The 17,214-nt window shown below is 37.1% G+C and overlaps 1 protein-coding gene across 2 annotated transcripts; it reads left to right on the top strand.

Annotated features, from left to right (window-relative positions):
* The first annotated feature begins 5,265 nt into the window (after positions 1–5,265).
* Positions 5,266–11,227, top strand: LOC140941169 (uncharacterized). Of its 2 annotated transcripts, none has more exons than XM_073390143.1 (7): positions 5,266–5,376; positions 5,521–5,635; positions 5,738–5,814; positions 6,900–6,991; positions 8,457–8,556; positions 8,727–8,918; positions 10,228–11,227. In XM_073390143.1, the coding sequence occupies exons 1-7, from the start codon at positions 5,302–5,304 to the stop codon at positions 10,333–10,335; spliced, it is 759 nt and encodes a 252-aa protein (XP_073246244.1). In that variant the 5' UTR covers positions 5,266–5,301; the 3' UTR covers positions 10,336–11,227. The 2 variants fall into 2 exon arrangements, with proteins under 2 accessions (XP_073246244.1, XP_073246245.1); XM_073390144.1 differs by having other exon boundaries at positions 5,279–5,376; positions 5,525–5,635.
* The last annotated feature ends 5,987 nt before the right edge of the window (positions 11,228–17,214 follow it).

Below are 17,214 nucleotides of genomic sequence, written 5' to 3'. Positions count from 1 at the left end.
GCTTCTCAGTGGCTGTGTATTGTTGTCAGTAAAGAAAAAATAAATAAAAAAATCTTTGTCTCTAAGAGGAGTATTATTGGGCATCAGTAATTTCAAATCACCATCAAATGACTTCCCCAATTACCTCTGAATACTTGTAAAACACAAGTCCTACCTACCAGTTAGTATTTTTATTATATTGTATATTATTATTATCTCTTTTATCACAGTCTTTGCTTGTGTTCTTTTTGTGCATCAGCCAGGCGCAAACCATGCACCTAGAGCGTCAGTCACTCAAGTCAATCATTCTGTTCATACACTGAGCACCTTTCTGAGGATTCGTGCAGATCCCAGCATGCAGATCTTTTGAATCTCTGTCATAGTAGCTCTCTCTGATACTTTCTTAATGTTTTCTACCATAACCACAAGGATTATTATTATTGTTATTATTATTATTATTATTATTATTATTATTATTATTATTATTATTATTATTATTATTATGTCAATAACAATAATGCAGGAATCTAAGTATTTGAATATGATCGTTAATGTAAGTACAAAGTTCTTGCAAAATTAACTTTTGGTGAAATCACAATGTGGAAGTCTGACTGCATGAACTTTCTTAAACATGCTTTTAAAATTAAATATGGCAATAACAAATATCTGATTAAAGGTTGTTTGCATGACTGGTTGATTTCATCCATTTTTCTTTACCACGCATCCTTCTCACTCATTATGTTTTTGTTGGTATTGATTGATTATGGGCTATGTAGTTAAATTTCATTGGCTAATAACATTTGCTACTTGATTTTCATTGGCCGTTGAGCTGTCAGATTACATAGCTTCTGGTAATTGGACAGGTCAAATCAGACAGTTTTGGTGTTTCAAATAGGAAAATTAAGCAACAAATATGCTTTGTTAAGAACCAATCAGATTCTATCCAGCAATATTTCATTGACATAATTACCTATGTTTCAAAACTTGACAAGAATTCATGATACAAAATCCCTTTTTAGTATGACTGAAAGACAGCTGTCAAACAACCTTGAACTTCACTAATATAGAAGCTAGAACACAATTTAATTGTCCTCACTGTTACCTAACTCTTATTGTCAATGTAGTTATAATTAAAAGAGAGCTTTCTTGTTGGTATAGCAGTTATTGCCTCATATTACCCCTAAATGTAAGGTTAATACATCCAACAGCAAAAATTATAAATGAACTGCTTACACAAGGTCTCTTTTTTCTGAAGTTCTCTTTGTTGATGGCCAACAAATAACTCAAAAAATAACTCACATTCTCCATTATGCAGGAACAATATATTTTTTTTAGTCTTTGGAACCTAAATAACCAATGACATCCTATCTTACATCTTGAAGTGATTACCTCTAGGTCGCAGCAGTGAAAGCTACTTATATTAATAACAAAAAGCAAATTGCAAGCTATCATACCCGTGGGTTTTCTTTTTCAAGTATTGGATACCAAATGGTGTCATCTTTACTATAGTAAAGGAAGTATGAAGTCACCCTGGCTCCCATCGTTGTGGTGTCACCAGAGCCTTGGATGGCAGACTTCCAAACTACAGTTAAGCTTCCAAGATCTACCTTTAAGTACTGAAATTTATCATGAACAGAAGGTATCCACCAGTGGGTTGCTTTCAAACGAGCCCAGTAAGGTTGGTTGCCAGCCTGGAAGGTTGATGCTGTCATTTTGGTTGTGAGTACTGCATTCTTGACAAATAAACCAACCATTCCTTGAAGGCACTCTATCGCAAAGCCACAAAATTTTGATCAGAACAAGTATTAAACCTGTGTTACAATGACTATTAAACAACATCCAAATAAGCAGTACTGATCAGATTTCAATACTATGGGAATTTTACTGGCAAAGACCAGAAAAATACAGACATCATCAAGTTTGATAGCAGAATAAAACATTGAAGTTATCTCAATTGCGAAAAGGATTGGCATATAAGCTTAAGTTCTTACGCTAAAATGGCGTGGCGATAGTCGTTCATGGTACTGTAACTCATCTTAGAAAAGGCTTAATTAATCAAGCCCCAACGACACCATTTCACCTTGTACATTTTTTATATATAGGTGACTTTCTCATATAGCCTTACAACTTTGCTTATTCTTAAGATTCAAACCAAAACTTGAGCAAGAGTATAAGCTTAATGCCTGTCCAAATTAATTAAGAAAAAAGGCAAATTAAGCCTTATACTTTCTTTTATAATCTTACATATAAGCTTTAGCTTAATTCATTTTTCCGTCTTTGCTTCGAAAGGAATAAAAAACTGTCATATAATCTACAGTACTGTAAAACGTTTCATCCATTTTGTCTTAGAACACTGAAAATAAGTTTAAGCTTGAGTAAAGTGTTTAATAATAGCTCAATTTTTACTATAACAGTTCATCGCTAGGTTAAAACTTACTCGAGTCGTCCAGCTGGTCCTCCTTCAAAATCACATTTTTCCCTTTTAGAGGATCTCTAAATTTGGCCATAATGTCAAATCGTGGATTACCAAAGGTAATCAACACCACAGATAATATAGCAATGGCGATTTCAGCCATGTTTCGCCATTTCCCAGCCATTACTGTTAGCAGAGTGAAGCGTTAGAAGAAGGTCCTGGGTACTAGCAACCTCGTCCCCAGGGTCTTCTCGTTTTGAAGGTTGTAAAACGCAGGAAAACGCAGCGCGAATCACACAAACATGTTTACATGTTCTCAAAATAACGGTTTTATGGGCACTATACAGTATATTTGTGTAAGACTTTTTAGCCCTCCTTAGCTAAATCTCAGCAATTAGCAAAGCACTTCAGTTGCGGGACTCGTGAAAGAAGCAATGAGGCAATGACAACATTTAGGGGGCGGAATAAGCTCCCCGAAGTTTTTATTAGATAGATTCTTAGAATTGACTGTGTTCAACTATAAAACGACTTTTGTATAAATTAATACTTTCATAGAATAAATCGGGAGTCCGGTGATTTGAAAAGGAGTGAATTCTTTTTTTTAGGGATTTCTCGGACACAATTCAATCGCCTGACTCACTTCGCCTTCGCAACACACTAAGCACTGGAAAGCCCCGAACCCCAATACCCGGGGAATATCGGGGCATTAGACCGGGCCTACCTTCTCATGAAATGAAGTAAATTCCCCGCTATGCAGGTCAATTCCGTACGTCAACAAAATTACTGTACAATGTTGATGATGATGTTGTTGATGATGATCAGATACCTTAATTTAAGTGTCAAACTGTAATGGTAGTGTAGAACCACTAAGTGGGGACACTAAAATATGTTAACAAGAATAAATTTAAAAAATAATTAATTAGTTAAAGATGAAAAGCGTCAAATCATTTTGGATGTTCCAAATGAGAGGTCCAAATACAGAGCACTGTGGGCATCCCCTGGTCACCTTCTTCCACTAATTCACTACAGATCCCAACTTATCCTAGCTCAGCCTATAGAAAACAGCATAGCTGTGAGTCCACGTTAATCGGCTTCGTTGAAGAATGGAGGAAAGCCCTCGACATTAAGGAGAAGGTTTACTTGTTAGCAATGGACATGAGTAAACCTTTTGACTCCCTTCACCACTGAAGGGAGTCAAACTCAATACGTGTGGCTTCAGCGACACTGGTTCTCTGGATTTAAGGTGGCCCGAACCTATTTATATGCGTGTTGGTTATGTTTTTGATTTGCGTTTTTCAGAATGAAAGATTCAACCGATTTCTATGATTTTTGGCATACCGAATACATAATGATAGAACTTTAAAAAAATGTTATTTGTTTTCTTGTTGATATGAAAACCATTGAGATATCGGCATATATTTACAACCACATTTTTACGAAAAATGTAAATAACTTCGAAATCCCAAGACAGATTTTTCCCTAACTTCAGCAAATAAGCCTCAGAGCGACCGTAGAACTCGCTGCACAAAATGCTGGTCAAATTTAACCTTAAAATGCTATGCTAACACATTTGTGAAAGTTGACGCACGAATAGAGGTAGAGTGCCGACAGACTATATCTGAAAGGATATTCCTACCTAAAGCTTTATTGCAAAAAACAGAGTAATCAGAAACCTACGGCGAACATAGTTAGCACTACAAGAAGAACAACTTTATGCTGAGTGCGTGGTAATATTAAAGGACTTCTATTCATCAAACTTAACCGGTATATGTCTTTCTCTTTTGGAAACAAATCTTAACAAAGCAAAATATAGCTTCTACGAAAAACTCTCAAGAGTTTTTAGCGTTGCAGGTTTCTGTTTTGAAGAGAAATAAGGCCACCAACTTCAATACTTCTAACCATACATTTTTTTCAGCTGCAATGAAAACCCTTGTATTTGGTATTTTATTTAAGCTTTTTAGACTTGCCATCACATTCGCACAGGAAGTTTACCACTTGGGAATAAAGATGAAGACAAATGTGACAAGCGTCTTAATCTTCTCATTATCCCCAACAGCAAACTGCCCGTGCACATTTCCCGAGTATGGGGCTGCGGGGCTTTCCACTGTCTATACTAGTGCATAGAGGCTACTTGTTTGGACAAAAAATAGCATTTTTATATTGTACGGCTTTTGCGTTCCAATTTTTTTTTCAGTAATTTTTATTCACACTTCAGTTTACCGCGTCCTTTACCTCAACTTATCGGAAATCCCTACTTTTTTTATAAACCTCAAGGCACCTACCAAGAGGCGTACCTTTTCAGGCTAACTCCCCCTATAGGCCATTGGGAAGTACCTTGCCGAGAATAAAACTTGCTTTTGTCCCAGCGATTCCGATTTTTTACTTTGTAATTTGTCAGTAAATTCAGATTTTATAATGAGAATTTCACATGGTTTCTTTTTTCTTCTTTCTTTCTTTCTCTTTTTTGGGGGGGAGGCGGGGGGGGGGGGGGATGGTGAGGAGGGGAGTTCGATGAAACAATGAGCCGGTTAATTGGCTCCCTGATGTTACGCGGAGGAGAAAGCACCCCAACCCTCCTTCCTATTTTTTCTTGCGATTTGACTTCGTTCACGCTAAAGCTCACGGGAGTGCTAACTCCAACCAAGAGAGAATGAGCTCATTCTCTCTTGCTCCAACGCAACTGCAACCAGGGAACGAGGAAAAGGTCTGAAAAGCGAGCCTCGAAGGGAATATGAAAATGAGAGGAGCTGTTGTCTTGGCTACAAAAGTGTTCAATATCACCGTGGTAAAATTTAAGTCCCCTGGGAGGAATGCTGCGTGGAGATTGGTTTATTTTGGAGGTGTGCGTGGTGACGTGTCGCGAGCGCCTTCGATCAAAGTTTTCCGGTCTGCGAACATTGATCGACAAAATGGCTGCTGTGAACTCCTCAAGAGATATTCTGTGTTTATTTGATGTAGATGGCACGGTTACTCCAGCCAGATTGGTACGTTTTAGCGATCGTTCATTATTACTTTTAAAAAAGGGTGTAAATTGTGACGTTATATTTTAAACGGCTTCCCGTCGACCTACACAAAGTCTGACAGAAAGCGCGATCTCAGCATCTTTCTCGGTTTCATATTTTGTTCAGGTAGTCACCCCAGAAATGAAGGAATTTATGAAGAAACTTCGCGAGAAGGTCGTAGTCGCCTTGGTTGGAGGATCCGACTTTCCAAAACTCGAAGAACAAATGGGAGGGGACAATGGTAAGATTTCCCTTAAAATTTATTTTATTGCCCTTGAAATCCTTGCAGTAAAGTACCAATTGGCGTGGTATTAAATGAAACGCATTGTTTTCTATTTTCCAGTCACTACTTTGTATGATTATGTTTTCCCTGAAAATGGGCTGGTAGCCTACAAGAATGGAGAACTGTTTCATAGGCAGGTTGGTGGAATAATAATATTTATTCTAGTTTCACCTTATAAATGAAGTGAACATAATTCTTCTTCTGTCAGGTTATTTTATGATCAGCTTATGATTACCTGAGGCCTTCAGTAACCTCCTGAGCTGGTTTTTTAACCAGGCATGTGAGCTTGCTAGGTTTTCTTCTACAAAGGTGTTATCATGCTTAAATTTGAAGCTTGTTTTTTTTTTTTTTGAATGAAAATAAATTATTTAGGGATCAATTATTTTATTTTAGTAAAATGCATCTTGTGATCTTTTGAGCAAAAGGAGAGCCCATTTTCAAGTTACCCTAAAGGTGGATTTCAACTGTCACATAATTTTCACATCCGTACGCAGATAAACTTTACACGCATAAATAAGATAGAGACATTGCATGGGAAAATATGTGTAAATGGAAGGGTTGAACGTCGCTCAACTTTTATGTGTTTATGTAGGACCTTTCATACATTGCCTCTTATTCTATTTACACACGTACCTGAAAGCACACAAAAAAAGGTATGTGACAGTTGAAATCCACCTTAACAACCCAGTCAATTTTTTTGAATAGGTTCAAGGTTCAAGTTTATTTCGCAATATTCAAGTTCATACAGTATAAGATGGCTTACAGAATCAGTAGGTTAACAAATGATGAAAAATCAATATAATATACAAGTTTGTTGATATGTGCACGGTGACCAAAGTAGCCGAAGCTTTCGTGTTGGTCGTGATAACCAGTTAGAGTAGTGTGGCAAGGCTAAGGCCTTAATTTGTGTGTTGTTTATTCATTCAACCTACATGTAAGTTCTGATTAGGCAGCAAATATACTTGTATTTCACTGAAAGCGGAAAAACTACTGGCTTTCAACTTGTTTTGAACAGGCTGCCCTAAATTTCTATTTAAAGAAAGTCCTGATGCACAACCATTCTCATGGCATAGGTTATAACAAACACCAGAATTTGCTTTGAAAAGGAGGCTCAAAGTAATTCAGAAATGGACTTTTAGACATCATTGATTGATGTTATTCTTTTTTGTATTTTTTCATGTAGTAATGATGTGTTTAAGAAGTGTTATTTTTTTTATATTAGGATATCAAGACATTTATGGGTGAAGAAAAGCTTAAAACATTCATCAATTTCTGCTTAAAGTACATTGCAGAATTAGATATTCCTGTAAAAAGGTAAGAGTCAACAAATGCATAAAATTTTAAAAGCAAGTGTATTCAAGTTAGTATTCATAGCAGTCTCTATCATAACCATGACTCTTGAGACAGTCAATGCCAAAATGTACTTCCCAATACAATAATGTGTTCTGGGCAGAATTTGAAATGAGCAGGGCAATCAACTGATAGCGCTAGAATAACCTTTGGTATACACTGTATTCACTCGAGATGAGAAGCCTTAAGAACCGTGTTTTGGATGCCCAACAGATTATACAAACTGGTGGTTATAAAGCAGTGGGTTTCCACTGTCATGTAATTTTTACATGCATATGTGCATAAAAACTACCTGCATAAAGTAAAATAGAGGCAATTTATAGAAGGTGAGGCATTTACTCAACTTTAAACTAAAATTAATGTTTACCCAGAGCTGTTATTAACAAGCAGGGGCTGAGGATTTTCCCCAGCTACCATGGATGTAGCCCCCAGTAGAAAAATAGAAGAAAAACAGAACAAAAAGAAACCCCAAGCTGTTTGATTCCTCACCTACTTGTTGTATTCACCCTGCAACTTGAAATCTTAGTTAGAACCCTTTTTACCCTTAATAGTGCTCAAGTACCCATGATACATGTAAGCATTTCATTTAATTTGACATATTCACTGTACAGTGTACATGTACCTATTCCTAAAGAGGTAATGATGGTGTATCTTATTATGGTCAACAAAATGCTTTTGACATAATTTTTATACATCCCAGGAATTAAGTTTGCACACCCTTGCTTGTACCAGGTAACTATTAAGCAGTCATAGAGAAGATCTGTGGGGGTGGGACTGGGTAGGGGAGTGATTACATTGTACATGTACACATTTCTTTTCTCATCTCCAATAATAGATGGTTTTCTCAGTAACATAATCAAATTGTTAAGTCAAAATATTGAGGTTTTACTCATTCTTTTTTACACTAGGTTGAAGATAAACAAAACGTAAATCTTTATACAAGTTTCCATTCCAGTAGCATGTTTCATTTCGAAAATACAGCAATTTGAACTTCCGAGTTTTCGCAGTGTGTGACACCAAAATAGGAATGCTGTCTCATTGAAAAGTCTCTCTTCTTGATTTTCAGCCGTATAACCATTTCAAGTATTAGAAGATATGTTTATGCACACATATGCTTGTTCTCCACGGGAAAGAAAGAGCTTCTATAGAGAAAGTGAACTCCAGATGTTTTTTTTTATTTCCGGGGGCCATATTGGTGCACCAAAACGGTACACCATTATGGCATAACTCAGAAACTGTGGGCTACGAAGACCTGAGACTTGATCAAATTGTTTATATATGTGTTTTATAACCTTTCATTTTCTTGGCTTCTTCCACTGGACGGTTTCCAATTTATTTTTTTGTTGCGTGATGGTGAGAAACGATTTATACAATAATATTATTGTTAACTGTCCAACTACCACATTTTATGGCTTTTATTTTCTTGCAGAGGAACATTCATAGAGTTTCGAAATGGAATGATAAATGTTTCACCAATAGGAAGAAATTGTTCACAGGAAGAAAGAATAGCATTCTTTGAGTATGACAAAGTAAGTGGATCTTAACATTTTTCACATCTAAGCATCTCTCCCTAACCGACAGACCAACCTGTTTTGTGATAGAAAGGACAATAGCTGCTCCCATGTTTTTAGCTATATTTGGGACCAAAATGTAAGTATAGAATACTTCTCAGTTGGTCTTTAATTGTTATTTTTCACAGGTTCACAAAGTTAGGGATAAATTTGTGTCTGTTTTGAGAGAAGAGTTTGCAGATTATGGACTACAGCTCAGTATAGGAGGTCAGATAAGTTTTGATGTCTTCCCAAAAGGCTGGGACAAGACTTATTGCCTGAAGCATGTGGAAAATGATGGTTACAAGGAAATTCATTTCTTTGGGGATAAGTGCTATCAGGTGCAGTACTCTCTTGCTGTGTATAACAAACAATTAACAATATTATTGGACGAGGTTGAGCAAAATATAGTGATTTGTCTGTGGTGAGCAGTTCGGCTTCGGCAAATAATTGATCTGCAAGACACTATCAAATCACGATATTTTGCGATAACCGAGTTCAATAATAATATTGTGTTATCATTCGATCGCCGAGTTGGTTTTTTTAATGAATATCCTTGGGAAGCAAAGCGATTTGCCATTTTCACGCAAGAGTGATTGCAAGAAGGAGAAAAGCACGGTTTCCTTTACGCATGAGCAGAATATCATTTGCAGCCAAACACTGTTGACGGCATTGCGCATGAGCAGACCATTATTTGTAGGCAGTTATTTGCAGGTCACATGGTTGGCTTTCGGCCAATGAAAAGAAAGAAAATTTGCTTTAAATGATAATAATTATTATTTGCATTTATCACATGGCCAGTTTTTTGAAACCTTAGAATGACATTAACAGTCTGCCAGGCAAGGTAAAATTAACTTTAAGCCATGAGATCAATATTAGTGGCCAGAGCAGGACTTGAAGCTGGACCCCCAAGGTTGCAATCCAATGCGCGGGTCTTGGCCAGTCTGCCCTCTTGACTGTTGGGAAGCAGCATGGCGGAGTGATCAGTGCATCGGATTTGCAATCCGACATTCCCAGATTCGAGTCCTGCCTGGGCGCTGGATATGTTTTTGGTTGCCTCGCGTTGCTTCCTGCTAGTTGAGCTGGTTAATTCTGTTACGTTCTATTTGAATACGTTTGTTTCTAATAAAGTGGATTTCCTGTAAACTGCTGGATAAGCCTCTGTAAGTGCACTTTTCACTGTTGCAGTCAAACAGGGAAAACCCTGAAAACCAGAAATATTTCTGGAATGTTATTGTGTTGCAAGTAAAAAGCCACCCAGACGTGAAAAAACTAAACTGCAAGCAAGAACGTTGATTAGTTTGTGGTTTTGTGGCTAGTTTGTGTGTTCTCATCTTTGCTGTGATTGGTCATAACACAATAAACATTGCTGAATTATTTCACTGTTTTCCTGGTCGCACTGTAACCTTCAACCTGTCCAACAGACGACTCATTGCTGGTATCAATCCAAGATAATAAGGATCAATCCTAAAATTCCAGCATTATTGTTGCTGTATACAAAACCTGTGCTATTATCTCTTACATTCTAATAATAATAGCTACAGTCTTGTTTAAATATTAATAATAATAGCAAGAAAAAATATTTAAGTAATATTGTATATTTTTGACTTTGTATGTGTATTTTTTAACCATTTTCATATTCACTTTCAGGGTGGTAATGACTATGAAATTTTCATGGATGAGCGAACAAAGGGACACAAAGTTACTTGTCCAGAAGACACCATGAACCAACTGAAAGAACTGTTCTCTGTCAGCTAGAGACTGCGGAGTTGAATATATTATAGCATATATATAATACTTAATCAGGGGAATATTTTTTGGTGGACTAAATCAGCCATGCTTGATTTTAATTTTGAAATTTTGTAGTTTGGTTGTTGATCAGGGAGCAAGTGGGAGAACAATTGTTGATGATAAGGGTTAATTAAGTTTTTATTTGTACATGTAGATGTTAATTGGGACTGTAAAATTAATAAAAGGGAACGATATAACAAACACCCCCGCCCCCTCCTCCTTAGCCGTGATAGGGAATATTGCAGCATAATGTCATATTTTTCGCCATACTGATAGGTACATTGAATTGAATGGGATAAGCCCCTGAGGGCCAGCTATTAAAAGAGAGTTTAAGCAGTGTGAAGAAGACAGAGTTCTGAGTCCTTTTAAAATGGAAACTTGGCCAAACCTCACATCTATACATTGTTTGCTGTAAACATTTCGAACAATGCTTGCAGCCAAGACTAGAATACAAATGTACTATTTATCTTCTTAAAACATACACCTTACAAACAGATTTTGAGGCTCGCTGGGTGTCTCAAACTATGGCCTAAGGTGGAGTTTGTTTCATTGACTAACCCTTAGGTAACATATCTTGCTAACCCCCTTTTTACTTCACTACTGTATTAGCGTTGCAGTGTAGAAGCGTATAAAGGCATTGTCAATGTCAAAAGTATCCCAAAGAAAGGGAGCTTCAAGTGCTTATTTATATAAATTTATAATATCGTTTTACATATATATGGTGCATAAATGAGGATCAGGGTTTTTTTATTTTTAACCTTTTTTTGTGGCCACCACACGACAAAATTCTTTTTATTTAAGCCTGGTTTATCCCTTACTTCTCTACCTATTTTTGTAAAATGATTAAACTTAGTTGTAAACCATGGCTCGTGCCAGGGTACCCTTTACATCAGTATCATTGTTTACATAGCATACATGTTCTCCATACTGTCAACATACATTTCCCGTGGTACTCAGAAGGAGAATTTGTTTAAGAAACAAGATTTTTTTTCATCATTTCGTCATTGTCATCACCTTTATCTTCGTCTTTTTGCTCACCACCTTTTTTTGATTGAGTAGTGTAACAATAGGGAGAATTAAAACATTAGTCACTCATAATCATCATCATCAATATCTTATTATTTGGGCGTGGCCCAAATAGAGTAATGGAAACGGCTTGTTTTGACGTAAATGTGCAATAGGCACGCAATACGCGCCAACGGAAACAAGGCAAGTAAACAGGCGAAGCGAGGAGAAAGTCCGCCATGCGAACGTCTTGTACAAGGATCTTCAAGTTAAGGTAACAGGCGTGTGGGAAAGAAAGCTGTGCTAGCGCACGGCACTTTATCGCACTTTCACGATCTCAAAAGTTAACCCGTTGAAGTAAACTTTCGTTTCCTAAGAGGTCCGCTGATTGGCGTCTGACATTTTTTTGACGAGAGGATCGAAATGCACCAATCATAAAAAGACAGTTTTAATTGCGTGTTCCCTAAGAGGTCATCTGAATTTGTTGTTTTCTTTATTTTAGGGGCCGACCATTTAACTCTTGAGGGGGGGGGGGGGGGTGGGTGATTTTGAAAAAAATTTTCTGCAAGCGCTTGTCGGAAGAAAAAAATTGCATGCAGCACAAATGTAATAGAAAGCTTACGGGAAAAAATATACTGCCCACCAGATTGCTAGAAAAAAAATTCTTGATGACCAGAAATCACCCACCCCCACCCCCTCCCTCAAGAGTTAAATGGTCGGCCCCTTATGGCCATTTTCTTTTCCTTATTTTCTGATTTGTCGATTTAGTTAGGTCTAGTGGATAATCCAATGAGGGACGATTTGCATACCGTTTGATCCGAAAATTTTCGAAGCAGCAGTAAGAGGCGGTTTGGATAACATTTGGCCGCGGCGTTTCGAGGAACGTGTTAATATATTGTTCAATTATGTTGTCCCGGGTTAAACTTACAAATGCACACACTGTTCGCGGTAGGCCCACACTAAAAAATAACACTGAGTGTTTTCGGAATGGGCTGGTCCGCGAACTCAAAGAAAAACAAAGGAAATTATCAAGACATTCAATGACATCAAAGACTCATGGACCCCATAGACGCAAAGACAAATCGGAATATCAGGAGTGTACGTGTAAAATGGATAAGAGTTTGAACAGAGGAATGTTAGACTAATGTTTAACAAGAGGACATGTTGGCTGGAAATATTTATGACTTTGTTTTGGTTGCTCAAGCAATGTTTGTTTGCATTCTAAACCGCTACAAAAAGTAAAAAGCTAAGATTTTTCCATCAATACGATTTTTCAGATTTTGCTGCCATTTATTTTATTTTCTTATGACAAAGGTACTTGAGATTCATACTATTCTGTTTAAGTACATGCACATGTATCATCAGAAAACGTTCTTGCCAAAATAGCTGCACTTTGTTTGATTCAGGATCAAGTTCATCTTCCCTGAAAAAAGTAAATAAATGAATAAGTAGATGTCAATATTTTATTGCCTTTATTATTTATTCAATAGTAAAAAAGAAACTATGCTTTATATACATTGTATTCACTCAGCAACAACCTCTTCAAATACATTCTGCAATACAAACCCATTTATTTATTATAGCTTGGTAATAAATTTGAGGTTAAAATGATAAATACAATAAAAACCCCTGACTATTACAACCTGCAATTTCCTCCCTTTTATGGTACTTAGCACAAATTTAGGCTATTTAGGTTCTTAAATAGGTTCCTCGACGAAAAAAATACATTGCAGCTAAGAGTATTTAGTGGTGTTCAGCATATTCCTAATATAAAATCCTCACGGTGGAGTGATGAGTTTCCTATGTTTCTAGAGAGGATCCTGAAAGTTGGAACCCTTCTTGGGTTTTTGATATGTTACAATATTTCGAAACGATTTTGCCTTCAGTAGAAAGCCTTTGATCTTCTCTTGAAGAAGAGGTATATTTTATGGGTGGTGGTGCTGCTGGAGGTCTGTGACGTCTCCAAACATGGTCGCCATCTTGGATTTTATTAAGAATTAGAAATAAGGTAAAACGCACTGAGAACTAATAATTGTTTCAGCTTTAAGGAGCGACTGTCTGTAAATATCGACCAAAAATTGGCTTTTTGTGGCACAAATTCAAAATTCGAATTTCGCTCACTTTTGGCTCATCGATAACTCTTAAGAGTAATGAAACACACTGTAATTAGTTTTCCAAAATAACGTGTTCTTTTGTTAAAATTCGAGAAAACTTATTTTGCCCGTTCGGGGCTCAAAATCCACTTCCGGTAAAGCGAAATTTTACACAAATTTCATTGACTCGTACGTCAAACCACAACGTTTTGGCAGCCATTGAAGAACACGAATAGTTTTATTACCCTTTCTTTCTTATAAGATGATAAATTTGTGAAAGCTGTTCGCCGATTGGTCACAATAATACAAAGCATTTTTTGTGCCCAATCAGGAGCAAGCAATCGCTTGACCGTTTGGAAATGGTCCGGTGAGAGTCGGTACCGAGGGGCTTTTCCGCCTGTGTTTGAAAACTTTTGTCGCGCCTTTTCTCTCGGCCCGACTGACCGCCCCTGGGTCTCCGAGGACGGTAGTTCCCCAGCCTAGTCCCTAGGCGTTCTCGGCGCGGTCAATCCTGGACTCTACCGTGAGCTGTGACGTCACCGGGAGATACTCGCCGCGTTCCCTCGCCCGCTCTTTCCCAGACTTCGCGCGGACAACGGGTCAAGAGAGAACGCTTAGGGACTAGGCTCGTAGTTCCCAAAAGAAGAAGCCGAACGGGGAAGTTCTATCTGAAAGAATTTTAAGTTCTAATATTGACACGATCAGAAATCTTAAAAGTAAACGCAAAAAAATATTTCAATTTTGATATGTTAAAATTCGTACTTGGCTCCCAGGCTTGAGGGAATAAAACAAATTAAACAAATATCTTGAGGCCCAGCAATGAATTATACAATATTTTGTTAAGTTTTATTCCCCCAAGCCTCGGATCAATTTCGTCGTTGGTTTATTAAAATTACAATCTCCTTTCCTTTACACATCATTCATTACCATACCCAAATACCAACGAAAGTGAGTGAAATGAACGTGTCAAAAGTTGACATTTTGACGTTATAAATTTTTATGAATGATAGATGTTTCACTTTCTCAAGCCGGACAGGTTCCAAACATATAGATCGTATAACGTGCTTTTCAAGGTTCCTTATATCAAGGAAAAACTGAACCTGGTGACAAACTGCTTAAATTTCTCCAGAATTTTGCTTTAGATTTTCCATATATTTGTCTGTAATTTTTCCCGGGACTTTAACTTACAGACAAATGTATAGAAAATTTTAAAAAGTGGTTCTAGGTCTTCTAGCCCATGTAACGCCCTCAAATTTTTTCAGTAGAATTCTTAGGAGTGAAGCTTTAGTTTACAATTCTTATATTTTTCAGAACAGCCGTTCTACGGAAATCATTCGACATTAGATTCTCATACAAACACTGTAATTTCTCACGCGTTTGCCTACCCGTCAAGATGGCGTCGAAAACCATGACCAGGTCTATTCTGCGATACTACTAGGGTGCGTTCGATTGGGAAATCTGGATTTAGATTTTAAAATCCGGATTTCGGATTTACAATCGAACGCGAAATCCGAAAACGGATTTCAACGCTGAGATCATACTGAGACATCTCTTTTTGGATTTTCATTTCTACCGATCGGGAAATCCGAAAAAGGATTTCAGAATACAGCACGAAAAGTGAAATTTACTAAACTTTACCTGATTCCTATCGTAAAGGCGCGTAAAGTTGAACTAGTAAAGATGCCGTAAAGGATGCGTAAAAAAAGCACTTAACGGCATGCAAGAAAAGTAGCGTCAAGCTAATTAAAAGTTAAACTGTCTTTAGAATAGCGGTCTTGCACGCGCACGCATAATTAACAAAAAGAACCTCGTTGTTCACGAGAACAGTTTTGCAAATCCTTTTTCGGATTTCGCAGTCGAACGGCAAAAAGGAAATCCATGAAATCCGGATTTGGATTTCTTAATTGAAATCCATCCTGAGGACGAATTTCTCGCAGGTAAAATCAGTTTTCGGATTTCGCGTTCGATTGCAAAATCCGAAATCCGGATTTCCCAATCGAACGCAACCCTAGTATTCATTCTTATAACACTCATTCTTCCCCTTCAAATAACCTCTATATTAAGAAATCTAGGCTAGATATCCAAAAGAGAGCTTTTTCAAGAGTAGGAGCTAAAATTTGAAATGATATACCAGCTCCCAAAAAACGCTTCAAAACGAAACTGCAGTCTTTGCTTGTTGATATCTGTGAAACATGATGACTATAATGATATTTCCCAAATTACCTCTGCTCTGAAAATAGAACTTAAGTCATTCAAACGTACTCAGTAACACCATGTATAGAAATGGTAATACTGAAATAACTTGTTATTTTTGTTGTGTTTAATACACCAATGACAAGCTAGGAAACAAATGATGATAATCTTCTCTCACCTCCTGTTGGCATTTTCCCTAAAAGTGACAATTACACGATTCATCAACGGGTAAAGGCGTTTTTGTTCAAACCCCAATAAAATGCGTCTTGTTTTGCCCTCGCTATGTCATACAGGAAAAAAGAAAAGGAAATTTCTACAAGAATACAAGTAGTAACATTTGTGCTCAGGCCATCCGTAAGGGTGCATGACAGTTCAGATGAACGAAGCAAGAATCACAAAACTAGGAACGGCCGCCACCGCAATCTAGACAGCAAAAACACTGTTCCCTTGGTAATACCATGAAAACTAAGGATGGTAATGAGCTTGCTTGATTACATTGTACAGAACATTGCATGAAATTCCGACAAGCCGAAAACAACAGGTTGTAAGGTGGGGTTTTACATATTTCTCCGAACAGTCATAAAGTAACACTTCCTTTTGTTTTTTTGTTTTTTTCACCTCTGTAAAAATTATTTCTCGACTGCGCTGAATAAATTTAGTCAGCGTTTATACCAGAGGGTATAAAACCAAGGAACACACCCAGTATTAGAATTGAAAGTAGCGACTGGAAGGCTAAATGCTGTGGTGTTCCCTCTTTTGGATTAATTTTTGCTACATTATTCAAGACGATAACAGGTTTGTTCTCTTAATATGTCATTTCTTTCAGAGGTTTATACATCGGAGCTTGTCTCTATAACTGAAAAAGTGTTATAAAGTAAAGGCAACACGTGTTGACTGAAGTTCGTGGCCAAACTCTTACATCCCACGATTGTCGTTTAGAAGTAAACTTGAGTTGCTGCTCCGTTTATTTCATTTTTTTAGGATACAATTTCGATAGGTTAAGAGCAAATACAAACTGACTCAATAGTGTTCATTAGACAAACTCACTTTTTTTGCCATCTACCAACAGTTCCCTGCAGCTTCTTCTCGGCTGAAAGACAATGCCTCGAAGACTTTGGCGTGGGATCCTTCAGCCAGTCTCTGTTTATGTCAGGTAATCAAAAGTTTTAACTTCACCGTTTTCTTAGTTAGAATCTTTTTCTTAATCTCCGAGAAATCGATATCATTTTTTGTTTCGAAAAAGTATCAAAGTGTACTGATTGTGACCTAAACTAGCTTTCAGTGTCCTTCTAGTTCCAACTGAAATGGACAACTCATACTTAGTAACATTTTTTAAAATAATTTAAATTTTTTTGACCCATTATGATGGTCTCAAAATTATTCTAATCTAGCGCGGATCTGATCTTGATTAAGATCTCATTTTACAATAGAAAAGTACGAATGAAACGGAAGACATTTGCCTAAAATAACGAGAATTAAACAAATGAGAATTTGTCCCCCTTTGTCGGCGTCGGTGAATTAAAATTCACCAACTTTGAGGAAATATTATGCAAAA

The sequence above is a fragment of the Porites lutea genome, chromosome 6, assembly GCF_958299795.1.
Source record: "Porites lutea chromosome 6, jaPorLute2.1, whole genome shotgun sequence".
NCBI lineage: Eukaryota > Metazoa > Cnidaria > Anthozoa > Scleractinia > Poritidae > Porites > Porites lutea.
The sequence above is the reverse complement of the archived record's forward strand: the minus strand, read 5'-3'. Positions and strand labels throughout refer to the sequence as shown.

Coding starts and splice junctions, on each gene's coding strand:
- LOC140941169 (XM_073390143.1), top strand. CDS start 5,302: ATGGCTGCTGTGAACTCCTCAAGAGATATTCTGTGTTTATTTGATGTA. Junction 5,636..5,737: donor ACAAATGGGAGGGGACAATG/GTAAGATTTCCC, acceptor TCTATTTTCCAG/TCACTACTTTGTATGATTAT. Junction 6,992..8,456: donor TTAGATATTCCTGTAAAAAG/GTAAGAGTCAAC, acceptor ATTTTCTTGCAG/AGGAACATTCATAGAGTTTC.